Source organism: Canis lupus, chromosome 15, assembly GCF_048164855.1.
Source record: "Canis lupus baileyi chromosome 15, mCanLup2.hap1, whole genome shotgun sequence".
Classification (NCBI taxonomy): domain Eukaryota; kingdom Metazoa; phylum Chordata; class Mammalia; order Carnivora; family Canidae; genus Canis; species Canis lupus.
In genome coordinates this window covers 46,469,059-46,495,204 of record NC_132852.1, presented here as the reverse complement: position 1 = coordinate 46,495,204, position 26,146 = coordinate 46,469,059, and the positions used below count along the sequence as shown (strand labels likewise).

General features: G+C 48.7%; 2 protein-coding genes and 1 long non-coding RNA gene across 9 annotated transcripts; 1 reads left to right on the top strand and 2 right to left on the bottom strand.

Annotated features, from left to right (window-relative positions):
* Nucleotides 1-67: 67 nt before the first annotated feature.
* On the bottom strand, nt 68-14,192 carry ABCF2 (ATP binding cassette subfamily F member 2). Of its 5 annotated transcripts, none has more exons than XM_072776939.1 (15): nt 14,035-14,192; nt 13,173-13,371; nt 8,511-8,723; nt 7,845-8,027; nt 7,591-7,762; nt 6,354-6,449; nt 5,431-5,533; nt 4,156-4,251; nt 3,873-3,992; nt 3,696-3,785; nt 3,227-3,337; nt 2,556-2,618; nt 2,242-2,370; nt 1,364-1,567; nt 68-687 (listed from the first exon to the last, which is right to left on the bottom strand). In XM_072776939.1, exons 2-15 carry the CDS (start codon nt 13,327-13,329, stop codon nt 550-552), a joined length of 1,875 nt encoding a protein of 624 aa, XP_072633040.1. In that variant the 5' UTR covers nt 13,330-13,371; nt 14,035-14,192; the 3' UTR covers nt 68-549. The 5 variants fall into 5 exon arrangements, with proteins under 5 accessions (XP_072633040.1, XP_072633042.1, XP_072633039.1 ...); XM_072776941.1 differs by lacking the exon at nt 14,035-14,192 and adding an exon at nt 13,821-13,953; XM_072776938.1 differs by lacking the exon at nt 14,035-14,192 and adding an exon at nt 13,455-13,772 and having other exon boundaries at nt 13,173-13,397.
* CHPF2 (chondroitin polymerizing factor 2) lies at nt 14,172-26,119 on the top strand. Of its 3 annotated transcripts, none has more exons than XM_072776937.1 (5): nt 14,172-14,748; nt 18,760-18,823; nt 22,623-23,187; nt 23,771-23,953; nt 24,670-26,119. In XM_072776937.1, exons 2-5 carry the CDS (start codon nt 18,762-18,764, stop codon nt 25,975-25,977), a joined length of 2,118 nt encoding a protein of 705 aa, XP_072633038.1. In that variant the 5' UTR covers nt 14,172-14,748; nt 18,760-18,761; the 3' UTR covers nt 25,978-26,119. The 3 variants fall into 3 exon arrangements, with proteins under 3 accessions (XP_072633038.1, XP_072633036.1, XP_072633037.1); XM_072776935.1 differs by lacking the exons at nt 14,172-14,748; nt 18,760-18,823 and adding exons at nt 20,280-20,407; nt 20,820-22,196; XM_072776936.1 differs by lacking the exons at nt 14,172-14,748; nt 18,760-18,823 and adding exons at nt 20,357-20,477; nt 20,820-22,196.
* LOC140605033 (uncharacterized) lies at nt 16,000-20,248 on the bottom strand. Its single transcript, XR_012007820.1, has 2 exons — nt 19,914-20,248; nt 16,000-16,423 (listed from the first exon to the last, which is right to left on the bottom strand). It is a non-coding gene; the product is annotated as an uncharacterized lncRNA (long non-coding RNA).
* Nucleotides 26,120-26,146: the final 27 nt, after the last annotated feature.

Genomic DNA, 26,146 nt, shown 5'->3' with positions numbered 1-26,146 from the left:
GTGTGTTGGCACAGCAGGGAGGAGGGGAGTGAAGGGCCCAGCGACCAGAAAAGGAAGGTAGGGACCATGGCTTCTTCTTTCTTTATTGGACACTTTGTAGATGTCACGCAGGTCTAAAAGTTACACTGTTAAATAATTATTTAAAAACCGACCAGGACTAAAGCCCTGGTCCAGAGCTCCAAACCAGAAGCAGAAAGGAATGGGGGTGGTGGGCTGGGGAGTATTCCTCCAACATCACCAAAACCCAGACGAGGACCCTAAGCTCTTTCACAGGCCAACCCAGGATGTGGGCCCTTGGGCTAACCCTCAGGTGCCTCTGGCTGCATCACTATCAGGTCAGTAACCAGCAAGGTGCTGGCAGAACAGCCAGCCGAGTCCAGACATGGACAAAAGTAACTGGAAGGACAAGAGACGGACAGGTACTGTCCAGCTGTAGATAAGATCACAGAGTGCAGCTAAGGCAGGTGGGGGCAGGGAGGGGGCTGGGGAGCGGTATTGCAGCAATGCAGGAGTGTGGCCCCAGAGGCCCAGCCCAGCCCGGGCAGGGGCTCACACATTGTGGGTCCTCCTGGTGAGCTGGGGCTCTTCGCCCACCAGCTTGGACTTGAGGTGCTCCTTGTAGGCCAGGATGTCTCCAGGCCACTTGGTGATTGTCTGCTTCTCACAGACCCAGATTTCCTGTGCAACCTAGAAAGCAAATCTTAGGCTTAATAATCCTGCAGCACTCTCCCTGTCCCTGCTCAGAAGACCACTGCCAGGCGAATCCAGGAAGAAACCTCCACCGCTCAGCCCCATATCCAGCTCACAGTTTCACCGTCTCTAGGTTCTTTGGGATGCCTAACCCAAGGGTACTGTAAGCAGCAGGTCTAGACACTTCCAAGCCAGGACCTGCTGTGTTTCATCTCCAGCTCCCCAGCAGGGCCAGATCTGTTGAGAGGCTTCACCTTCAGCTTTTTCTCCACCTCCTCTTTCCCAAAGCTTCAGAGAAATGAAGCTTTTCCAGCAATGACTGGTGGTAGCCCTCCAATCCAAATCCTCCTTAGTATACTGCTATTTTGTGAAGAATCTTGGGGCAGTGGTAAAAGCACCCTGTTCTCGACCCAACTCCCTCACCAACTTTGGCTAACGATGCCGAATGCCAAGCAGGCTAACATCCCCAAGTAACCACTGAAAAAAAAAAGGAAGTATTTCCAATAGGGGTTTCTAAGTTTCTCAGCCACAAAATCTGGTCCTCATGACGCTGCTTATGCCCTGAGACCTCCTCCCACATCCGATACGCTTTAAGTGCCCCCACTGCGCTGCATTCCAGCCCACATTCTCCGATGCCCTCTGTTCTGACTCCCGCTTCGGCCAGGGGCCTCACCTGCTGAATGAGTCTGAAGTCGTGGCTGACCAGCATCATACCCCCCTCAAACTCATTGATGGCATCGGCCAGGGCATCGATGGTCTCGATATCCAGGTGGTTAGTGGGCTCATCCAGGAAGAGCATGTGCGGATTCTGCCAGGCCAGCCAGGCCAGACACACTCGGCACTTCTGCCCATCGGACAGGTTCCGAATTGGGCTCACCTGAGCGGGGCCGTGACATTACAGAACCGGTGTTACTCCAGCCACACCGCGTGACTCGCCCCTCCCCACAGCTTCTCCATTACAGCTATCACCATTCCACCGGTCAGAGTGAGATGGTGACACAGCTACCAGCCTCTCAGGCCTGTAAGGGACAAATGCGGGAGCCCGAAGCACTTGCCATCACTTAGGCCAGACCTCTTGCTCCCTCTCGGCACTTAAATCATAACTAAGTGGAGCAATCCGGTGGATCCTCAATCCAAATTTAATTCCAGGAACTCGTTTTCTAAGTTTCAATTTCCCTCACCCTCAAGCACTATGGCTCATCTCACTAATCTGGGCAACAGCATGCCAGAGACTGGCATGCTATCCCTGCCGCTCCCTCATAAACAGACTCCAATACTCCAATACCTGTAACTAGGGCAAAGGAAAGCTGGTGGGTTCTCTTGGATACTAGAATCAAAGGAAGACACTTTTTTAGTAGAGCACACAACTCTTGAACTCAGGGTCATGAGTTCAAGCCCCATGTTGGCTGTGGAGCCTACTTTAAAAAATAAAGGGGTGGGGGGAGATTTTGGGATAGTTCCCAAACCCGGGTCACTAGGACAGTGTTCCCTGACCACTTAGCCACAATCTCCCAGTTATCTGGGGTTGTCCCCACATTCCCTCCTACTGACCTGCTGTTTCCCAGTGAGACCGTATCTTCCAATGATCTTCCTCATTTCTTCCTTCTCCTTGATCTCTGGATAGCACTTCATCATGTACTCCAAAGGTGAGAGGTCTAAATCCAGCTGCTCTTGTAAATGCTACAAGAAAAAAAGAATCCACTCAGATGTGACTAGTGTCCCACTTCAAAAGGAACCCTCCTGGGTTAACTGTTGAGTAACTCTACCTCTACCCAGGTACCTGTTCAAGTCAGCAAAAGCGGACTTGGTCACATGCAGCCCCCTTCCCACATCCTGGGCACCATCCCATACCCCAAGGACTTTACCTGATGGTAACGCCCTATCTTGACATGAGAGTGTTTTCGGATCATCCCATCAGTAGGTAGTAGCTAGAAAGGAAAAAAAATTAGGTGGAAAGATAAGCACATAGTAAGGGAAACAGTCAAAAGCAGACATAGGCAGAGTAGGAAAATAAACATATGTTCACTGAATAAGATGTATAACTTCCTAAACAGAATCTGTATCATCACTTCACAGCCTGTATCATCACCTCTGGCCACTCTAAAAATATTTAGCAAGCTATACTGAAACATATGTTCTCAAGGGAAAGCCAAGATGCATACAACACCATCTACTTAGTAATTAAATGTCTGCTATCGAACGCACCTTGGACATATATACAACATAGGTTTTTTCAAACAAAAACCTATCTCTAAATGCAGATGTTCCTCTAACTGCTCTAACTGAAAACAAGAAAAAATGTCAAGGCACATGCATGTTTTCTCTCACTCACTCTTTCACAAATCCTCCCATCCCTCCCTCCAAGAAAACAGCTCTAAACTTCAGCATTGCCAGTGACATCCCCCATCCCTGAAGCCAGCTCGCTCACCACCAGGGTGCTCAGACCCTCCAAGTGTAGTGGTCCCTGCACACCCTCCCTCTTCCCCACAGTAAGCACCTACTCTTAGAAATCCCACAGCCCAACTTAACACTGTACCTCTCCAGTTAGCAGCTTCAGAAGAGTTGACTTCCCTGCTCCATTGGGCCCCACCAGAGCCACTCGTGTATCAAGATCGATACCAAATTCTAGATTATTGTAGATGCAAGGCTGAGGTGGGTGTGAGAGAGAGATGATACGAGGCTAGGTTATCCATTAATCTATCTGGCTGGTGTACCAACCCCACCATGTTCCCAGTCACCACCAGAGGTGGGAGTGCGGAGGAGGGAGGTAGCTCTCATAGCCAATCCCAAATCACTGCTCCACCCACCAACTCAGCTGAGGAGTTTTCTTTCCTAGTACTTGAAAAGGGGCCACTGTGAGACCCTGGACAAGGCACCTAAGCTACTACGCCTGAAATATCCTGTGTATCGCGTGCGTTAGTGGATGGGTTCACAGAGAATTCCTGACTCTCCCAGCTTATCTTGTAAAATGCACCCCAGCCTCCCAACCACACAGTAGTACTCACCCCATCTTTTGTATACTTGAAGCTCACATTTTGCACCATAATGACAGGTGGAGGAATCTTGCCACATGGTGGGAAATAAAATGACAGTGTCTAGGAAGAGAAGAGGGCATTTATTAAGTTATGTTGCGTCTTATCCACCTCACCTTAGGGCACTAACTTTACCCAAGGAGAACCCACCTTGTCACTCACGACCCTCTCTGTCAGTCCAGATGCCATCATTTTCTGTAGTGTTTTCTCCTTGCTCTGGGCTTGCCGGGCCAACTTGGCACTGCCATGACCAAATCTAGCAATGTAATTCTGAAAGAGACCAGAAAGGGGGCATGGAGTATGAGCAGGTGCAAAATGACTCATCTTAAATGTGGGGTAAATACTGATGACAACTTCTTCCTGACTTCCAGCACCCCTAAATTTCCCAAATACCCTTATCCAACTCTCCTGGAGAATGTGCGCTCAGCTCTACCTTCATGTGTGCAATCTGATCTTGCTCCCAGTGAAACCTCTTCATCTGGTTCTCCTCCAGCTCCAGCCGTGTCTTCACATATTGGTCATAATTACCCTGCAGAGAAATGTGCCAGGCAAGGCAGGCAGCTTTAACCTCAGTCCTGGTTCTCAGGGTTTAGGGGGATGTGGGATGGCATCTGACTTGACCCTGGGTATAAGATTGTGCAGTAGGGAAAGAGGAAGTACATTAACGAAGTATACCCTAACCCAGAATCTGAGATCTTTCAAATCGAATGCTCCTCACTCTTAGCTTAGAGCAGGACTCCAGATCAAATTCTCAGGTTAGCCATAAAGACACCCACAGCACTAGCAGTAGCCCTGACCACAACTGCCATACGGGTATCATGAGGCTCACAGCCTTCCAAGAGCACTCCTCACCCCACTTAGAGGCTGAAGCCCCATAAAGGCTATAGAAACTGCACCCAGAAGGGAAGACAGTAGACCAATCAGATTTAGGACCAGCAAGCACTGCACAATTGGACTGCCATGGTTTATAACTGAAAAAAATTGGACTTGACATAAATATTCATCAAAAGGGGCCTGACAAATAAGTTACTAGGTAGCTACATAATGAAATATTAGGCAATTATAGCAAAGAATGAGGTTGCTCTATACATACTTATATGGATAGCACTACAAGACATACTAAAATGTAAAAGCAATCTACAGAAGAGAACAATTATTAACATTACAGCTGTGATATGTATACATGAAATTTCCTACAAAACTTTGCAAGTATACATGAAATCTCTGGAAGACTACGTAAGAAATTATTAATACTCCCATAGTGAGTGTATGTATAGATGAAAAGGACTTCTATTTTCTTTCTTTCCTTGAAATATAGAAAATGAAAAGGCTGAAAAGTGAGCTATTGAAATCCTAACTCCTATTCTCCATGGAAGGAGGTGTAAATGTGATGTCGTGAAGCAGAGTCAAGTAGTTATTCAAGAAGGCAGGGAGCAGTAGGGCCTGCCTGGGCACCATGCAAAGTCAACCTCTTTACCATAAGGCAAACACACATCATGTACACAGGCTGCCAATCAATGGCCTACAACCTGAGAGCAACCACTTTGAGACTAAAATAGAACACGCTGCAGGACTCCTTGTCCACATCTTTTTATAGCAATAGGTAGAAAACGGCTCCTAAGTCTGTTTTGTTTTGTTTTTTTTAAAGGAGAGCTTCAAGGAGCTGATAAGTAGAGAGGTTGCTGTGGAGAAGCTGGGGCCTACTCACCGTGTAATACTTCAGTTTCTTGTTGTGCATATGAATGATGTTGGTACAGACACCATTCAGAAAGTCCTGGGAATGGGAGACGAGGACCAGGATACGCTTAAAACTGTAAAGCCGGAGAAGAGTCAGGGAGGTGCTCAAAACCGTGATGGTCCACAACAGAACTGAGAGACCCAGAAAACCTTCATCTTTTCCCATCCTTACACCTGAATACCCTTTAAATTTAATGGCAATTCCCAGCTCCCAGCAACCACCCAGGATTGTGCCCACTAGGGCACAATCCATCTGTAATGACACTTTGATGCTTTTTCAGTCTGAGTTTCTTCTGTTTTAATTTTCAGCAGAATGGAGATTTAACAGTGATGGTAAAAATAAGCTTATGTACACAAACATATCCATGAATGTCTCTAAAACCGTGGGTGGGAAGAACCGAACAGGTGTGATGAACATTACCATACTCTGCTTTTTCAAAGATGGTACCAAGTGATTGCAGAGACCACTAAAAGCCTGCTCTCAGAGTTGGTTCAATATTCCAGGTTATTCAGCTCTTTAGCCATATGTTACTGCATCATGACCTTAAGCGGGAGTTCCCTCTTTACATGATGTATATAAATACGGTTAAGAGAAAGATACTATCTAAAAACAAGTGTGAAGTATGAAGGTGTTGTATTTTAAATGGGAAGAACCACGAAAATTAAAAAAAAACAACTCACACATGTCAGGCTAAAAATAACCAATCAAACAAAATGGCCTGCCCTAAAGGTGCTTACCACTTTTTCAATCTGGCCTTCAGCTGGCCTTGTATCAATTCCTTTTCTCACTGCTCTCCTATTACTGCGGTTTCCAGGCATCCATTTCCTTTAGACTCTGCTCAACTCCCCCTTCGGGGACCTGCCCACTCCCAACTCCCATCCCCACCCCCTTACGTCTTTAATTCTTCTTCCAACCACACACAAGCATCGAGGTCCAGGTGGTTGGTGGGCTCGTCCAGGAGCAGCATGAAGGGCCGAATGAAGAGGGCTCTGAAAGATAGGGAAGGAGACAGAGCCCCTCAGTCTGCTGGGTGCTACACAGGAAGGACTGCCTTGCCTGCTACCTGCAACCCTGGTCAGGCCTGGCTTGAGTCCTGAAATCAATTCTAGGTCTATACCGGAGAGGAAAGGGAAGAACAAGGAGACAAACCAGAGCTGAAGAGCTGAGATGAAAGGGCAGAAAACAGGGCTGAAAAGCACAGGGATGGTACAGTTAGATGATAAGGTTATAAAAGTCCTTACAAGTCTTCCAAGTCTTACGCTGAAGTTGGTCACCATCAGGAAGACAAAAGGACAGAGGAAATAAATTGCTAAAGCAAAAAGTATTCAAGTTAAATCTATCTGATGGGGTTGCCAGCAAGGAGACCAAAAAATGTTCTCTTCTTAGGTGGAATCCCAGTCAGCAGAAACAAGGGGATAGCACTGATTCTGATTCCCATACCTGCAAATTACCACACTGCAGAGCTTTTTAGAAATAAGATTTCTAGGCACCGAATTCCAGTATTCCAACTGCACAGATATAAAGAAGCAGCTAGGAAATCTAATTCTAAAAGCTCCCTAGGTGAACCAGAGGTAGCTAATCCTTACTAGCACTTGGAATCACTGCTTTCATGGTCTAGGGCATATATAGGTAGTCTTGCTAAAGGTTATCAAACCTCACCAGTTCACTTAGAATAGTGGGGTGAAGAAGCCACCTATTTAACTGGGGACTTTCTGGGGGGACTGTTGAGGGAATGATGGTCTATATAAACTTGCTTTGGGTCCAGGTCACAAGAGGGTAAAGGACACATTTCTTAATAGCTGCCTAATATTTTATCTTTACATAGCAAGGATTAGGACTAAATCACAAAAAAAGATAGGATGGGAGTCGGGAAGAAATAAATGGACCTACTTTAACATCTTACCTCGGGCTGATCCTAGGATTCTCAAACAGAAATCCAACAATGATCACTTTGGTCAGGAAGCTCACTCCTTGACCCAAGCATTCCACCCCCCCTTCACTTCGTATTTTTGTCATGTCTTGTCTGGCACTTACTGATCACTGACCTCTGTTCTAAATAGTTCCACTGGAGTAAGCATTCAACCCTGAGGGAAACGGGGAGCTACAGAGGGTGAAGGAGGAAGAACTCACCTGGCGAGGGCAACCCTCATTCTCCAGCCCCCACTGAAGTCTTTCAGCTTCTTGCGCTGCATGGCAGGCGTGAAACCCAGTCCATGCAAGATCCGGGAAGCCCTCATTTCCGCCTTGTCAGCATCCAGCTCCTCCAGTCGCTCGTAGAGCTCCATGAGCTTCTCACACTCAGCTACGGGCAGTGAATGGCTCATGAGGCTCCCTAGGCCTTTCTGGGAGGAAGCCCACACCCACCCCTAGGTCTGGAACCCTACCATCCTCGTGAGCCAGCCGCTCAGCTTCCCTCTCCAGCATGGCTCGCTCTGTGTCGACTTCCATCACACACTGCAAGGGTGTCTTCTCACTAGGGGGCATCTCCCGAGTCAGATGGTATATGTCAATGTGCTCAGGGATGGGCACTTCCCGTTTCCCAATAGCAGAGAGCAGCATGGACTTTCCTGAGAAGGGCAGGTAAAGAATGGGAAGAGGATACTCAGTACAGTTCTGTCTGTCATTCCCCTGTATCAGTTCCTCAACTCCAGCCAAACCATGACCTCACCACTTTGAGTACCTTCCTTCCTTCATTTGTTCAAATCCTACTATTACTTACCCCCACCCCCTGCTTTCTTGGGCTACCTTTCCAACTTTCCATCAGTTCTTGTCCCACCCCTCCTCGGTGAAGTCAGTTCTTACAGTGGCCTCACACACCACCACTCCTGCCCTTCCCACCCACTTCTCCAGCACCTACTGTCTGAAACTACTCATGTGGTACTTACCACATACTGCTCTGTACTGCTAGCTCCTTTTCCCTGGACATATGTGGTCTCCCACCCATATTGTAAACTCCTTGCTTTGCACATAGCTGGTGCTAAGTAAATACTTGCTGAGAGACAGACGAGCCAAGGAGAGATACCTCCCACCTCGCCTTCCAAGGGCCTCACCAATTCCATTTAAGCCAATGAGGCCATAACGACGGCCTGAGTTTAATTCCAGTTTGGTGTCGCTGAGCAGCTCTTGACCATGAAAGGTGAGGGAGAGGTTGATAATGTGGGCATCAGTACTGTTGGGGTGAGAGGCAAGAACACCAGTGACAGCTCGAGCAGCAGCTTTCTTCATCTCAAAGTCCTCTAGTTCCTTGGTCAGCAAATCCAATTCTGGAGACAGAAAAGAAGTTTGGGAAGAAGATAAGACCAACCCTGCCTTTGCACTAAAACCCATGCACTACAAGAGCATTCACACAGCTCAGTTAGTAGAGAATCAGACTTTTAAACTGAGGGTCCACTGTTCGAGTCCCTGTTTGGGCATCTGTGGCTTTTGCTCCTTACTTAGGTAACTAAATGTTATCATACAAAGACCCAAATGCTGAAAAAGGCATGCCCTGTAGGACCTGGGTTCAGGATCAAGTGGAGCTGACTCCGATGTTTCACAAGCTTTAGAGTGTGTACATTGTATATAGATCTGTCCTAATACCCTCCTTTCATGGACTGCGTCTTACTTCACAACTTGTTCTTTTAATTCTAACTTCTCTTGTTCTTAAATGACAAATGCATGAGGGGAATGGCTAGAACTCCCAATTTTCCTTCATATGTATGTGTTAAAGAATTAGTCCTAAAACCCAAAAGAAATGAAGATACTAGAGAAGTCCAATTCTCTTATTCCATGACCTAGTAGAATTCCATATTCCAGATATGCTTCTTAACAGCACAGAAGAGACCAGTGTGAGAAAATGTACAAAGTTATCAACACAGGCAGAGCCAAGGCTGGGAAAACCAGATGTTCCCAAACCTGGAGGGTTACAGAGATACAAACTGACCATGGGCTGTTGTGCCTTTGTGGTTTTTCAGGCATGAATAAATCTTTAGCCTGAGAAGAACTGTACTATTAATAGCTAATCAATATTGAGTTTACTCTGTACCTGAGACCATGCTACATCATCATTCTCCATCTAACTAATCCTTACAACACACATAAGATACATATAATTCCTGCTTTATAAGTGAAGAGGTTAAATAACACAGGCAAGCTAAAAAAGGCTAGTGACAGAGCCAGAATCTGAACCAGGTAATCTTAACAATGTCACTATACTACCTTTCCATAAAGGAAAGTACCTACAAAGTGGGACAGAAATGGGGGAAGAGGGAGTCCTGGTAAGCTTCTTCCAAAAGAGAATAAGGTGATCTATTTACCTTTTTTTGGGAAGGAGTCAGGAACTATGCATCAGGTTTCACTACTACAAGAATTTGCTGATTTATTAGCCTGTTATTCTCACCTATGTTCCCTTAGCAATTGTACAGAATCCCTGAAATGAGAAAAGACTATGTGTTTGTCCTCAGGAGGAAGAAAGTTGGAGTAAGGGGTGGAGAGAGCTCTCTCCTTGGGGGCAGCAATTCCAAGACAGGGTGTGTGGTGGTTAGATTTGGTCACTCTCTGAATACCGCATCTTGTCAGGCGATTACTAGTGCTCATGCCATTACCCACCATGGTGCTAACCCTGCTCTACCTTCAAGGAGCCAACATTTAGGGCAGGGACTGCTCCTCTAGACAGATGGCAGGCACTCCGTGTCCACCTCAGTTCCCAGTACACTGTGTTATAAATAAGTGCTTGATGAGTATTTTTTTGACTGGAGATCAAAGTTTTTGTTTTCACTGAATAAAGGAACTTCCAGTCTCTTTTCTATGTGGTTATCAGGCTTCCCACATCTCCGCTTCATATTAACCCCTATTCTAGATGCTGAGAAGATGGGAGTAGAAGAGTTCATGATCTAGATCAGGAATTGGTAAAATTTTTCTTAAAGGGTCAGATGCTAAATATTTCAGGGTTTACGGGCCAAGTGGCAAAATCAAGACTTTTAAAAGTAACCACTTAAAAAAAAAAGTAGAAAATCATTCTTAGCTTGGGGGAGGGGTGTGTGGCTTAAAACAAAGCTGGCCAGATTAGGCCAACTGCCTGTTTTTATAAAGTTTTACTGGAACACAGCCACACTCATCATTTGCATAGTACCTGTGACTGCTTTCCACTACAATGGCAGAGCTGAACAGCTGCACAGAGACCATATGGCTCACAAAGCTATAAACACTATCTGGATCTTTATAGAAAAAGTTTGCCGATCCCTGGTCTAGATCTCCATTTGCTCAGGCAAGAGGAAGATCAAAATTATGAGAAAGCTATATACCCTCTTCTCCTGACCTCTTCTAATTTACAGCATCTAGGACCCAAGTCACCTCCCAACCTTCAAAAGTAATAGACTTGGGCAGCCTGGGTGGCTCAGTGGTTTAGCGCCACCTTCAGCCCAGGTCGTGATCCTGGGGACCCGGGATCAAGTCCCACGTCGGGCTTCCTGCATGGAGCCTGCTTCTCCCTCTGCCAGTGTCTCTGCCTCTCTCTCTCTCTCTCTCTGTCTCTCATGAATAAATAAATAAAACCTTTTTAAAAAAATAAGAGACTTAATACAGACCTCATTTTCTGCCTACAGCATCCTAGGAAACATCTGTCACTTAAAGACAAGCGAACAGCACTGAAAAAATGGAAAAGGGATTCTGGAATAAACATCAGAGAGAACAGACTTCACAAGTTTCTTTCTACTCACTCCTCAAGAAGACAGGATGAACTTGTGTCTGTCCTGAAGTCACATTCTAAAGAAGGGTAAGCTGTCAGAGGTCCCTTTCTTTTTTCTTTTTTTCCAGAGGTCCCTTTCTTTGATATTTATTTCGATCTTTCCATAACTTACTACTTAAGGACTATGAGACAATGGCAATCAGCAAAGGTTGGAGAATGGTGACCTGCAGCACCAAGTGATCTCAAACTCAGAAAGGAGAGAGGACCCAGTCTTGAGAGACAGAGCAGAAATGACACAGGTCCCTGGCATGAAGAAATGTTTTAAGAGGCTTGGAAAGAAAACAGATGTCATGTTTCAGAACAGCAGCTCCCTGAGGAAGCAAGGTGAAAACCAATGTTCTCCTATTACTGAGATGGGGATACCAGTCAGTGCCCTGGAAATCCTACTTTCCTAGAAACAAAAGTGAACAAGAAATTTGTAATGGGAACAGTGGACAATAATCTCAGATAGGATTCATTTTGCTACCTTTCCAATTCAGCCAGAAAGAGCTGATGACATACCTGCAGAGCTGATAATGGATATTGCTTCATCACAGTTCCTGAGAGCCTAGAGGGAACCCTGCTTCTCTGTTTTAGAGATCACAACTCAGCCACCTCATTCACTCCCATCATTCTCAACTTGACAATCCTCTACTACTCTAGCCAGGAACAAAACTTCCCCATGGCCTGACCTTACTGCACCAGCTTTCTCCCATAATTCTTTTTAAAATATATATATTTTTTATTACTTATTCATGAGAGACACAGAAAGAGGCAGAGACACATGCAGAGGGAGAACCAGGTTCCACGCAAGGAGCCCAATGTGGGACTTGAACCTGGGAATCCAGGATCACGCCCTGAGCCAAAGCAGATGCTTAACCAGAGCCACCCAGGCGTCGCTTCTTTCATAATTCCTATTTTGGATACAATTCCTACCATTTAACTCTCTCCTCTCAATCACTTTTAATTCCCCCTTTTCTGAATTCCTATCTGTTATGACTTGCATTAGTAATTTTGCTCTTCTCTTCAAACATTTACTGAGTATCTCCATCTGCAAGTTTAGTCCTACAAAAAAGTATTACCCAAGATACATGGTCCCTGCACTCAAAGAATAAACAATTTAGATGAAGGAACAGAACACACAACATAAAAAGTAACACAATATGACGGCACAGAGGTATCATGAATGCTACTATTTTAAAGGTCAGGTCTGATGGGAAAGGTTCTGCTATCCTGAGCTGGCCCTGGGAGAAATGTCAAACATAGCCAGCACAAAAATTGTGGTATTAGAACCTGAGTGTAAAAGGATAAATATATCACGACTAGTCAAGGGACAATAATAGTCTGGATGGACTAGGTCTGTTTGGGGAGCTTTCGGAGGGGCAGGAAAGAAGGCTAGGAATAGACTGCCAAAGGCCTGGGAAATTCAGTATCACACACTGTCATGTTTCCCTAGGTTGGCTGTACGTTATCAGACTGTTCAAAGTGCATCACTTATGTAGCATGGTGTCGAACATTTGAGAAGTGCTCAATAAGTAACCTCCCAGGATATAAACAACAGAAGAGCAGCTCTCTCCCAGGAAAAATCCATAAAGCAATTCATAAGTTTCTCTTTTCGTAGAGTCACAGCCCCTGGAAGGACGGAGGTATGATGTGGCAAAGAACCTGGCACACTGACCGCCATGTGTAGAAATGGAAACTGAGCAAAGGGGCAAGGAACTGACCTCTTCTTCAGGCTAGCACACACAGCAGCAAGGTAGCACAATACCTGAACGTTTGTCTCCCACTGGGTCTGTGAGAACCTTGTGTTCAGTTTCCCTGATCAATAACAAGACAGCACAAGCTCCAACTCTATCAGTTTGGTTCATCATGGAAAGTTCCGTGGCATCAGATATGTATTTTCCAATTCCCTCCCCCTCCGCCCCCCAGCATCAGGATTCTGACTCCAGTTTGGGCATCTGTTAAGTGGTAGCAACCATCCCAGGAACCCTCATCTCCCTCAATTCACCTGTGGTCTCTCGGCCATTGGCCTCACTTTTCTCCTCTGCCACCTGTGGTTCTGTGACAGTATCTCCGTTTTCTTCGTGTCCCTTTCTGGGCCGCTGTCGTGCTTTGGCAGCTTCCTTCTTTTTGGCTGCCTTCTTCTTGGCCAGGTCAGAGGGCATGGTGATGAACCACAGGGGTACGAAAGTGTTCTTACAGGGAGTCTGAGGAAAGGCAAACACCCCAAATCCTGAACTTGCGGTAGAACGCCTGGGCCCTGCTCCATCCCGCTCAGGAATTTCCCTACCAAGCTTCGGATACCCAGCTCCACCCATGCCTAGCCGCTCCAAATTTTGTCAGGGTCTCTCAAGCCAATTCTGGTCCTCGGCCGCTCTTCTAATCTCAACATCTCTTCCCTCGGGCTTTGTCCACCAATCCCCACGGACTGCCTCACTCTGGAAACGCTCCTCCTTTCAGGGCCTCCAGTTAGGGACCAGGTTCTGCCCCCTCGGCAGAGGTCCCCGTCTCCGGTTTCCCCACAACTTGGCGCTCGGCGCTCCAGCCGGCCGCCTCACTTTCCCGGGCTTCCTCCTCCCGTCCGCCTCAGTCCTCCGCTCCGTGGTCCCCCTCCACACCACCTAGCCCTCGGGCCCAGCTTCTTCCCGGGACGCACTCGTCTTCCCCCTCGGTGAGTCCCCTCGGGGTCTCCTCACTCGCTACCCTCGGGACTTCCCCCAGCCCCCGCCCGTCAGCGTCTCTCCCTCGGCCCTTTCTTCTCCGCAGCCTCCTCCATCCCGACTCCGTCCCTCCTCCCTCTTCTCTTCTTCCCTCCCCCACCCCCTTCACCGGCCAGCACCCTCCCCCCGGCGCCCCTTCCCCCAACTCACTGGGCCTCGCCGCTCGGCCTCTGTCGCAACAGAGCTGCTCCTTGGGCTCCTCCGCGTGCGGCCGGCTCACCAGCCAATCACGGCATCGCGCGGCTATCGGCGCGCCGCCGCGCAGGCTCCTGGGAAGTGTTGTTTTCTAGTCGCGGCGGCTAGGGCGGAGACACCTCCTCGAGAACTACCGCCTGTCGCAGGGGCCTCGCGGGCCCGCGTGACGCCATCAGGGTGCGCGAGGATGGCGGAATTAGAGTCCAAGAGCCCCAGCCAGCCTGCGCGATTTGGGGCCTAGAAACTGCAACTCCCAGACTGCTCCTCGGCTGAGGGGGTGGGCCTTCCAGGCTTTACCCCACCTCGCAGAATCTGTGGCGTTCTGTGCAGATACTGAGTGTATAGGGCCGCCCCGCCGGCCCAAAGAGCAGGGAGAGTGACTACCCTTCCCAGCATGCGTCAGGGGGGAGCCGGTCGGAACAATGGGGAGAGAAGAGGAGGAAGAGTGAGGCGACTGGGAGGAGGGGGCGGAGGAAGAGGCACGTCGCGACGAAGATGATGCGAAGGACGGAATTCCTCTTGAGAGAAAGGCGTCCTCGTTTTATGGAACCGCGATTTTAGAGGCTGGTCCAGTGTTAACCAAACTTTTGAAGGGTGCCGAACGTTGCTCCTGAACCTTGGCCGCTCAGCCTACACACTCCAGAATGGTTTGATTTTCATCAAAGCTATGTAAGTCTGGTGGTAAGAGCTCTGAAGGTGAAAGAAAGAAGAAAGACCCCTTTCCTGAGTTTAGCTGTGTCACTAGTTACACGTGGAACGTTGCACTTTCTCTTTGAGTCTTACTCTTTAAAATCCTTCACGGGCTTCTCATCGCCTGCACCGTAAATCCTAAATTAGTAGCCTCAAATAGAAGGCAGACCCTTTGTGATCCGTTATTTCTCCTGGCTTCTGATCATTGGTGCTTCAGGGTCGGTGACACAGCTGGAGGAGGCAAATGAAGCTTTTAATTCCTTTGAGCACATTCTCCAAAAGTGCCACCACCTCTGTTTAAAACAAAAAGAGGGGGATCCTTGGGTGGCTCAGCGTCTGAGCATCTGCCTTTGATCAAGGAGTGATCCCGAAGTTCTGGTATCCAATCCCGCATCCGGCTCCCTGCATGGAGCCTGCTTCTCCCCCTGCCTCTCTTTCTGTCTCTCAAGAAAAATCTTAAAAAAAAAAAAAAAAAAAAGTAAAGAGACCATGACATTCATGTGATAAGTGCCACAAAAGAAGTGGCTTATGCATGTTGCTGGAGTACCTAGATGGGGACCACACTCGACATAGCATAACTGAGTGGATTCTGGGGGGCAGACTGCTTCATTCAAACCCCACCTTTACAGCGGGTGACCTTGGGCAAAATACATACTCCTCTGTAAAATGGGAATGATAGTATTTACCTCATGTAGTTGTTAGATTAGAATTTAATTCTTTTTAATAGGCTAATTATTACTTAGAGTTCTGCTAGGCTGAACTCTGCTACTAGTAGAATTTTTATTGAAGTATGCACTAGATATTTATTTAACTTAATACATTTAACAAATATCAAGCATCTACTATCGGCAAAAGCATTGCTTTAGGTAAAGAACATAGACAATTGTTAACTGCAAAGCCTTTTAAAAAAAGATTTATTTATTTGAGAGAGAGAGAGAGCGTGCAGAGAGGGAGAGGGAAAAGCAGACTCTGCATTGAGCAGAGAGCCCTGACCTGACATGGGGTTCAATCCCAGGGCCCCCAAGATCATGGTCTGAGCCGAAGGCAGATGCTTAACCAACTAAGCCACCCAGGTGCCCCTGCAAAGCCTTTCTTTATGAAGTAAAGCAGTTAAATATGGTTGTGGATCACATAAAATCACTCATCCAAGCACATAGCTTCTTGGGAGCACTGTCAACAATATGTCTCCCTCTCCCAGCCTCATTAAAATGTGTGGTTACAGGCAAGTTACAGGTTACAGAGAACTAACGTTTATTATGCTCTTACATTTATGCTATCCCATTTAATACATACACACACACACACACACACACACACACACACACACACACACACCCTGCCACTTACAAAACATTTTGCAGATTAGGAACAAAAACACAGAGCTGTTAATAAAACAGCCCTGCTGGTAGAAGACAATGCCAGGATTTGAGGCTGGAATCTTCTGGGTTGTAAAATGGCTTGGGATGGCCAGAGAAAGATTAACTAGTTACTTCTCTGAAGCCACCCACATAGCAACCAATCACATCCACGATTCCCCATGATCAGCAGTTGCTGGGCAGAGTCTCCCTCAGCACAGCGAGTGGCTTCGAACTGTTGGCCATGTAGAAGTTCTGCCATTCTCACCTAGGGTTTTGATCTTTTGCAGGGAACAGACCTGGGATGGGGAAAGAATGGGAAAATGGAAGAGAGATGTGGGTAGAGAGGAGAAGAAAAGAACTGGCTAAGTATGAAAAATCACAGGTCACTTCTGGAAGGAAAAACATTTGGTCTGGACTCTATTTAAAATACGAAAAAACAGGGATCCCTGGGTGGCTAAGCGGTTTAGGTTTAGCGCCTCCCCTCTGCCCTGGGCGTGATCCTGGAGTCCTGGGATTGAGTTCGGCATTGGGCTCCCTGCATGGAGCCTGCTTCTCTGCCTCTCTCTCTCCCTATGTTTCTCATGAATAAATAAATAAAATGTTAATAAAATAAAATAAAATAAAATAAAATATGAAGAAACAGTGGTGCCTAGCTGGCTCAGCAGTGAAGCATGCAATTCCTGATCTTGGGGTCATGAGTTCAAGCTCCACGTTGGGCATAGAGCCTATTTAAAAAAATAAAATAGGGCAGCCCGGGTAGCTCAGCGGTTTAGTGCTGCCTTCAGCCCCGGGCCTGATCCTGGAGACCTGGGATTGAGTCCCACGTCAGGCTCCCTGGATGGAGCCTGCTCCTCCCTCTGTCTGTGTCTCTGCCTCTCTTTCTCTCTCTCTCTCTGTGTCTCTCATGAATAAAGAAGTAAAATATTTTAAAATAAGTGAATAAAATAAATAAAATATGAAGAAACTGAGACCCAAAGAAGGAGATGTCTCATCCAGAATTACCTAGATACTTAGTAACTTAGAAGGGAGAAAGGTCTGGAACTGTGTTGTTCAACATGGTGGTCCCTAGCAACATGAGGCTGTGAAGCACTTGAAATGCACCTAGTCTGAATTGAGATGCTCTGTAAGTGTAAAATAACTATCGGTTTCAAAGACTGCATGTGGAGACGGAGGCAAGAATATGCAATGGGAAAAAGTCTCTTCAACAAATGGTTTTGGGAAAAGTGGACAGCTACATGCAAAAAAAAAAAAAAAAAAAAAGCTGGACCACTCTCTTACATGGTACAAGAAAATAAACCCAAAATGGGCTAAAGACCTAAACGTAAGACCTGAAAGCATAAAATTCCTAGAAGAAAACATAGGCAGTAATCTCTTTGACATCAGCCATAGAAACATTTTTCTAGGTATGTCTCCATTGTCAAGAGAAACAAAAGCAATATTAATACTATTGGGACTACACCAAAATAAAAAGCGTCTGCACAGCAAAGGAAACCATAAACAAAACAAAAAGACAACTGAATGGGAGAAGATATTTGCAAATGATATATCCAATAAGGGGTTAATATGTAAAATATATAAAGAACTTCTATAACTCAACACCACAAAACGCCAAATAATCTAATTTTAAAAGTGGCAGAAGACATGAACAGACATTTTTCTGAAGAAAATGGCCAACAGATATATGAAAAGATGCTTAACATCACTATTCATCAGGGTAATGCAAATCAAAACCACATCCCACTTGTCAGAATGATTAAAATAAAAAATGCAAGAAACAAGTGTTGGTGAAGACATAGAGAAAAAGGAACTCTTGTGGACTGTTGGTGGCAATGCAGACTGGTATAGCCACTGTGGAAAACAGTACGGAGGTTTCTCAAAATATTAAAAATAGAAAAGCTATTAAATCCAGTAATTCTACTACTGGATATTTACCTAGGGAAACAAAAACACTAATTCGAGAAGATATACACAGCATTATTATGTTTACTGCAGCATTATTTACAATAGCCAAGATACAAAATCAATACAAGTGTCCACAGATAGATGAATAGAGAAAATCTGATATATGTGCACAGTGGAATATTAGCCACAAAAAAAGAGTGAAATCTTGCCATTTGCAACAGCATGGATAGATCTAAGGATATAATGCTACCTGAAGTCAGAGAAAGATAAATGCCAGATGATTTCACTCATGTGGAATTTAAGAAACACAATAAAGGAACAAAGAACAAAAGAGACAAAACCAGACTCAACTACAGAGAACTGGTGGTTACCTGAAAGTAGGTGGGGGGAGGGATGGGTGGAATTGGTGAAGGGGATTAAGAGTATACTTATCATAATGAGCACTAAATAATGTATGTAATTGTCAAATCACTATATTGTACACCTGAAACTTATATAACATTATATGTTATACTGGAATTAAAACAAAGCAAAAAAAACAAAAAAACAAAAAAAGAAAAAGATGCTGTGTGTGGAAAAAATGTAAAATATCTCAACTTTTTAATATTGACTACATGTTTAAATGATATTTTGGTATATTCAATATAATAAATATATTAAAATTAATTTAACCTTTTTAAAAATGTGATTAGCAGAAAATTTAAAATTACATTTTATTCCTGTTGGACAGGAATGCTCACATTATATTCCTGTTGGACAATGCTGGTCTGGAACCTGTACCTTCCAGGGTCAAGGTGAGCATCCCTACTCTGCTTCCCAGTCTATTCTAACAAATCATTCACTTACCACTTATTATGTGCCAGTTGCCCAGGGGAAATCAAATTGCAGTCTAACTAAGGATGAGACCAAAACACGGTAAAGGAAAACAAATGTTGGTAACTTCTATCTTATATACCTCCTAGAATGGTGGTTCTTAACTCTACCAGCCCCAATATTTCCTTTTAATAGCAAACTTTCCTTTAAAATAACACCCCTTTAGTATTTGAAATAAGTTCATAAGTGATATAACCTACACACGTAATTTAAAAAAAAATAAATGGGTCTTAACTGTAACAGAAGAAAAGGAAATCCTTTCCAGTAATTATTTCACTATGCTAGAAAACAGTCATGTTTGTACCTGTATATAGGATCATCTTGCATGTGACAGTACAAATGTAGACACTCTGAACACCAGGAGAACACTGCTGTCCCTGACATAGTCCTCCAAAACAGTAACTTAGTAAATTCCTGAATGAAACAAAGTACTATTTCCCTTCCATTTACATAATAGTTACATTCTTGAAAATTCAGCACATACTACAACCCTGCAAAATTATTTTGTTTCTATATATAAAACACAGGCTCAAGGATTAATGATAACCTCTCCCCTCTACCCCCCCCACCTCCTCCCCCCCCCCCCCCCCCGCTTACATGAATGTTTATTAGGAGGATATTTGAAAGCTGTGGGGGCTGAACGAATCCTTTTGTGTGACACTGTCTTGCAAAGTGCAGGATACCTAGCATTCTTGGCTTTTACTCTCAACCTTAGGACAGGATCGCTCCCACACTTGCAGATTGCCTATTGGGGATGTGCCTCCCGGGTAGGGAACCCGCAGTGGTCTTTGGAAGGGCCCGCCTGCCCTCCAGCCTTCCCTGGGGCAGCATCCTTCCTCTCTTAGGGCCTACACAGGAAAACTCTCCACTTTCTGTCAAGGTACCTGGCTGAATCTTGGGATCTCAGCATTCCTAAATTCCCCATCTAGTTTAATTCTTCCCGTCGTGTCTTTCCGCTGGGCTCTACTTTCTTGCAGCGGTACCTATGACAGGCTGCGATTTCATTTCTACCTGTTGATATTTCTGGCATGTCGGTGTGTGTGGAACGCCTGCCTCCCCCCGCTCTCGGCTCCCGGAGGGCAGGGACCATGCCCGGCTCGTCTACCACCTGTTCGCTCCGTGCTTTCAACGCCGGTCCGCAACTTGGCAAGCAAGCAGCAAACATTTCTGAAATAACTCGGCGGATGACGGGAGAAGTCGTCCAGGAGGCAGAAGCGCGCCCACTGAGGCGAGGGACATTTTATCTCCGAGGCAGATAAAAGTTGAGGCTGAAGGTGCCGCGCACCCTCGGGGCCGCTCGCGGGTTCTGCGGGGGGCGGGCGCCTGGCAGGGCAGCCACGTCACCCCTCGGCGGCTGCGCAGTGCGGGGAGGGGGCGGGGCGCGCGACCGGATGCGGTCACCATAGAGACGGGGACTGACGGCGAGCGGAAGAGGAAGGCGCGGGCCGGGCTGTGAGGTGGCAGCGGCTGCAGCGGCGGAACCGGCGCCTCGGCCCGGCACTGGGGTCTGTTCCCCCTTCCCCACCCTTCCCCCTGCGGGGGCGACCGGGGCGCCGCCCCAGACGGCAGGAGCAGGTCCCGCCCCCACGCCCTCGCCCCCGCTCCCCGGCACGGCGCTGGCCGCCTCGGCCACACCTGGCTGCGCTTTGCCGGTCCGCCGCCCGTCCTGGCCCTGCTGCAGGGCCTCCCCCCGTGGGCCTCGGGGTGTGCATGCCGACCCTCGCCCGCCGGCGCTGGCAGGGCCTTTGATAGCGGGGTCTCTGCCTTCCTCCCGCACCGCGACCTGCATCCCTCCACCCCAGCAAACCGGCAAACCGAGCTGAGCCCCCAGCCCCTCCTCGACTGCTCCGTGACGCAGCCGGTTTTGTTTCCGTTTTGAGACTAACGGCTAAAACTCGCTTTGGGCCTTCCTTCTAGGACTAGACTTGGTCTTTGGTCGCCGAGAAGTAGAGCAGGGGCCCTCGTCCTGGCAGCGGTCACGTCCGAAGGACCGAAGGTCGCAGGACCCCGGTGTTGTCTCTAGCTGCTTCTCGTCCTCCCACTTTGGTTTGGCTTGGGTACCTGGGGGCCCCGGTAAAGCCAGGCACCGAATTGCGCACACAGCCAGTGTTACTGTCATTTGCTTCCTGTCTCCTCTCAGAAGAAAGTGGACGGCGCCAGCCTCTCAGCAGCTGGGCCTCAGAGAAGAATTGCCCTGCAGAATGGTTGTGCTCCTCTGAGAGGCTCATCAGCCGTTGTGCTCCTCTGAGAGGCTCTCAGTGCTGAGTCACCGTATCGGTCCACCTCCTGGGGGTGCGCAGAACTCTGCACCATGCCGGCGGCTCCTGGACACCCTCGCTGGGGAGGAGGGGTTATTCTAGCTGTGTGTTCCCTTAACTAAACTCAGGAGTAGAGTAGAAAGAGGCCCTTAACCCTTCCGCAGTGCTGGCCTTTCAATAGCTAGTCAGCAGCTTCTTCAGTAAATCGAATGAGAAACACGCGCCCAGCGAGGTGCTCTTTGAAGAAGGCCTACTGAGGCAGGCTCTTGTAGTTGGGGCTGTTATTTTGATGGAGCATGCGCTTTTCCCCAACTCCTTCTTTATCAGCTGCTGCTGTCTCACCTTAGATCCAGTCTACGGATGTGTGTAGTTCTCCTTTTTGCATTAGATTTGTCAGGATTAAGTTTGTTTCCTCCTTTTTCTGGAAGACAGACCATAATGCCATTAGTGGGTGAAATTGTAATACGTATTGCCATTTAGGCTGAGGGTTAAATGTGGCACCTTGAGGACTAAAGCCCAGGCATACGCTTCCTGGGGATGCCGGGACTAGAAGCAGACCTTCCTTCTCTGTTGCTCTGTTGTCGACTTCACTGCCCCCAGGTTTCCTGGTTAAAACCATAGGCTGCTACTGGCCTTGCTCTGTTGTCGACTTCACTGTCCCCAGGTTTCCTGGTTAAAACCATAGGCCTGCTACTGGCCTGACGCCCATCATCCTATCGACTGATCCTTGAGGCTGTGCCCTCTGGGGCATGCACATGGCAGGGCCTACCACCATGCGACTGAGCTCCCTGTTGGCTCTGCTGCGACCAGCACTGCCCCTCATCCTAGGGCTGTCTCTGGGATGCAGCCTGAGCCTCTTGCGGGTTTCCTGGATCCAGGGTGAGGGAGAAGATCCTTGTGTAGAGGCTGTGAGAGAACCAGGAGTGCCACATAATCCAGACTCAAGAACTGGACTCGACCAAAGTGATGAAGACTTCAAACCCCGGATTGTCCCTTACTACAGGGATCCCAACAAGCCCTATAAGAAGGTGCTCAGGTGAGAGCTATGTGTGTACATGGTCCTCAAACGCCACTTCAGTGCGGCTCTAAGGCCTTGCCTCTGCCTTCAGTGGTAATAATGTTAGGTTCCTAGAGTGATTCTTTACCCTATTACCCATCACGGTTTGTTCTTTCCCTTCTCAGGTTTGAGAAGGTCTCACCCATCAGTGTTAAATTAGTATTGGATGTTCTGAAACAGGACAGGAATTGCATCTAACCATCTAATAACCATCTAATCCATCCTTAGTAGACCCCTCCCCAAATGAATTCCAGTGTCAGTGGATGCTCACTGTAGTAGCTCATTAATATTGATGAGGAGGTCTCTCCTCCCTTCTCAGCCCTAGCTCATTCATTCCTAGAGGAATATATATGCTGGATCCTAAAGGTCAAGGAGTTGACCCCTGGCATGTTGGTCCCTCCATAGGACTCGGTATATCCAGACAGAGCTGGGCTCTCGGGAGCGGTTGCTGGTGGCTGTGCTGACTTCCAGGGCTACCCTATCCACTCTGGCTGTGGCTGTCAACCGTACTGTGGCCCACCACTTCCCTCGATTACTGTACTTCACGGGGCAGCGAGGAGCCCGGACTCCTGCAGGGATGCAGGTGGTATCTCACGGGGATGAACGGCCAGCCTGGCTCATGTCAGAGACCCTGCGCCACCTCCACACACACTTTGGGGCCGACTACGACTGGTTCTTCATCATGCAGGATGACACGTATGTACAGGCCCCCCGCCTGGCAGCCCTTGCAGGCCATCTCAGCATCAACCAAGACCTGTACTTGGGCCGAGCAGAGGAGTTTATTGGCGCAGGCGAGCAGGCCCGGTACTGCCATGGGGGCTTTGGCTACCTGTTGTCACGGAGTCTCCTGCTTCGATTGCGGCCACATCTGGATGGCTGCCGAGGAGACATTCTCAGTGCCCGTCCTGATGAGTGGCTTGGCCGCTGCCTCATCGACTCTCTGGGCATCGGCTGTGTCTCACAGCACCAGGTGACGGCCCTTTCAAGTCAATCTCAGTCCCCAACAATTTGTAGTATCTGAGTGGTTGATCTCCAGGGTGGGTGCTGCTGGCTCCTTCCCAGCAGCACCTTGGGGTTTCGTCCTTCCTGGCCACTGACCCTGGCTTAGAACCCTGGGACTGTCAAAAGTGGCAACTTCTCAGGGACCCTCTGAGCAAAGTAGAAAGGTGCTCCCATCGGCCCCCTTGCCCTTTGCCCCTCCCCTGACACACACACGGTCATAAATGATCTGGGAATGTCTGAGAGATGGCTACTGTCCTGGAGAGGTAAGGTAAACCAGAGTAGTGGGGGTATTTTCTGACTCATGGCTTTCATTCTTTTGAGAAAGTGGGATTCTTTGGGCAAAGAGGGCATCTTTAATTGCCTACTTCAGATTTTTTTCCCCAAACTGGTGAGAGGCCAAGTAGAAGGGGACATTGGAGTGAGCTCCTGCTCCCCACCCTCCCGTCCCCATTCTGTGGCAGCAACAGGTGCGAATGTGGAGTCCGGTTAAGGGTGGTTGGGATAGGCAGTCCTCCATGTGTGGTTTTGATTGATCTGATTGGTCCCTTTAGGGGCAGCAGTATCGTTCATTTGAACTGGCCAAAAATAGGGACCCTGAGAAGGAGGGGAGCTCGGCTTTCTTGAGTGCCTTTGCAGTGCACCCCGTCTCCGAGGGAACCCTCATGTACAAGCTCCATAAACGCTTCAGCGCTCTGGAGCTGGAGCGAGCGTACGGCGAGATAGAACAACTGCAGGTGAGCCCGGGTCCGTGGTTGGAGGTCAGAGGGAGCTTCAGCTGTCCAGGGTCACAGTGAGTGGGCAGCTGAGTGAACAGGGAGGCTGACGAGGTAGAAGGAGGCCGACCATACCTAAGTTTAAACAACTCCAAGGAGGAGGGGCCCATGGGGACCCAGTTCAACCATAAGAGAAGCTCCTGGCACAACTTGGATGCAGTTAAAAGGGTTTGCAGATGCACTCTGAGGACCGGGGCTGGGTACAGCGCTTAGACATGACTGTTTTAGTTCCTTTCCCATAATGCCTCTGCCCTGAAGAAGCAGAAGCCTAGAAGTCCCTAAATTCCAGCACTATCCTTAAAAAGCCCAAGGGTAGATGTGGACAAATGCTCCAGTTGATCGTGAGGGTTGTGAGAAGTGGAGTGCGGGTGAAAAAGCACAGGTGCCGTGATGAGGAAGGTGTACTGTGGGTATGAGAGAGAAAGGCTGAGGGGCTCTAACCTCTGCAAAAGCACATTTCCCACCTTGTCCTTTTCACAGCAGCTGTGTTAGCTATGTATGATTCATATGCTTTCTGCATTTTACAGACAAGAATGGAAAGGGAATTCATCGATTAGTGCAGGGGCACCTCACTGTGTGTTGACAGAGTCAGGACAGAGCTCCGAGCCCAGAATGCTAGAGCCGGGTCAAGCCCTGACTCCCCAGAGGGCACTAACTGTGCGTCCCTCCCACCCTAGGCTCAGATCCAGAACCTGACCATGCTGACCCCCGAGGGCGAGGCAGGGCTGAGCTGGCCCATTGGGCTCCCAGCCCCTTTCACACCACACTCCCGATTTGAGGTGCTGGGCTGGGACTACTTCACAGAGCAGCATACCTTCTCCTGTGCAGATGGGTCCCCCAAGTGCCCACTGCAGGGGGCCAACAGGGCCGATGTGGGTGACGCTGTGGAGACTGCTCTGGAGCAGCTAAACCGGCGCTACCAGCCCCGCCTGCGCTTTCAGAAGCAGCGGCTGCTCAATGGCTATCGGCGCTTCGACCCGGCACGGGGCATGGAGTACACCCTGGACCTCCTGCTGGAAGCCGTGACGCAGCGCGGGCACCGGCGGGCCCTGGCGCGCAGGGTCAGCCTGCTGCGACCGCTGAGCCGGGTGGAGATCCTGCCCATGCCCTACGTCACCGAGGCCACCCGTGTGCAGCTAGTGCTGCCGCTCCTGGCAGCCGAAGCCACTGCGGCCCTTGCTTTCCTGGAGGCCTTTGCAGCCGGTGTTCTGGAGCCTCGAGAGCACGCTCTGCTTACCCTGTTGCTGGTCTATGGACCTCGGGAAGGTGGCCGAGGGGCCCCAGACCCATTCCTGGGGGTGAAGGCAGCAGCGGCTGAGTTAGAGCGACGGTACCCTGGGACCAGGCTGGCCTGGCTCGCTGTGCGCGCAGAGGCCCCTTCCCAGGTGCGGCTCATGGACGTGGTCTCCAAGAAGCACCCCGTGGATACGCTTTTCTTCCTCACCACCGTGTGGACCAGGCCTGGGCCCGAAGTCCTCAACCGCTGCCGGATGAATGCCATCTCGGGCTGGCAGGCCTTCTTCCCAGTGCATTTCCAGGAGTTCAACCCTGCCCTGGCACCACAGAGATCTCCCCCAGGGCCCCCAGGAGCTGGTGCTGACCCCCCGTCCCCTCCTGGTGCCGACCCTTCCCGGGGGGCTCCTGTAGGAGGCAGGTTTGACCGACAGGCTTCTGCGGAGGGCTGCTTCTACAATGCCGACTACCTGGCGGCCCGGGCCCGGCTGGCTGGTGAACTGGCAGGCCAGGAAGAGGAGGAAGCCCTGGAGGGGCTGGAGGTGATGGATGTTTTCCTCCGGTTCTCAGGGCTCCACCTCTTCCGGGCCGTGGAGCCAGGGCTGGTGCAGAAGTTCGCCCTGCGTGACTGTAGCCCACGGCTCAGCGAGGAGCTCTACCACCGCTGCCGCCTCAGCAACCTGGAGGGGCTGGGGGGCCGGGCCCAGCTGGCCATGGCGCTGTTTGAGCAGGAGCAGGCCAACAGCACGTAGCAGGCCCCGGGGCCCTGCCCCTCCATGGAGTTCCCCTGTCTGCCAGCCTTGGGAAGGGTGAGGCAAAATGGATGGACAGATGGAGAGCTTGTTGCTGTATTTTTTTAATAAGAAAATGTTATTAAAAGCGTCTTCTGCCAAACTGTTTTTAGGTCTAGGGAAAATGGAG

Excerpts from the sequence above, each read along its gene's own strand:
- ABCF2 (XM_072776938.1), bottom strand. The coding sequence starts at position 13,482 with ATGGGTGGAGCTGGGTATCCGAAGCTTG. Across the intron at positions 8,028-8,510 it reads CATTGGCTTAAATGGAATTG|GAAAGTCCATGCTGCTCTCT; the intron begins GTGAGGCCCTTG and ends TGCCCTTCTCAG. Across the intron at positions 3,993-4,155 it reads ATCAGATTGCACACATGAAG|AATTACATTGCTAGATTTGG; the intron begins GTAGAGCTGAGC and ends GGTCTCTTTCAG.
- CHPF2 (XM_072776935.1), top strand. The coding sequence starts at position 21,910 with ATGCACATGGCAGGGCCTACCACCATGCGACTGAGCTCCCTGTTGGCT. Across the intron at positions 22,197-22,622 it reads CCCTATAAGAAGGTGCTCAG|GACTCGGTATATCCAGACAG; the intron begins GTGAGAGCTATG and ends GTCCCTCCATAG. Across the intron at positions 23,954-24,669 it reads GCGAGATAGAACAACTGCAG|GCTCAGATCCAGAACCTGAC; the intron begins GTGAGCCCGGGT and ends CTCCCACCCTAG.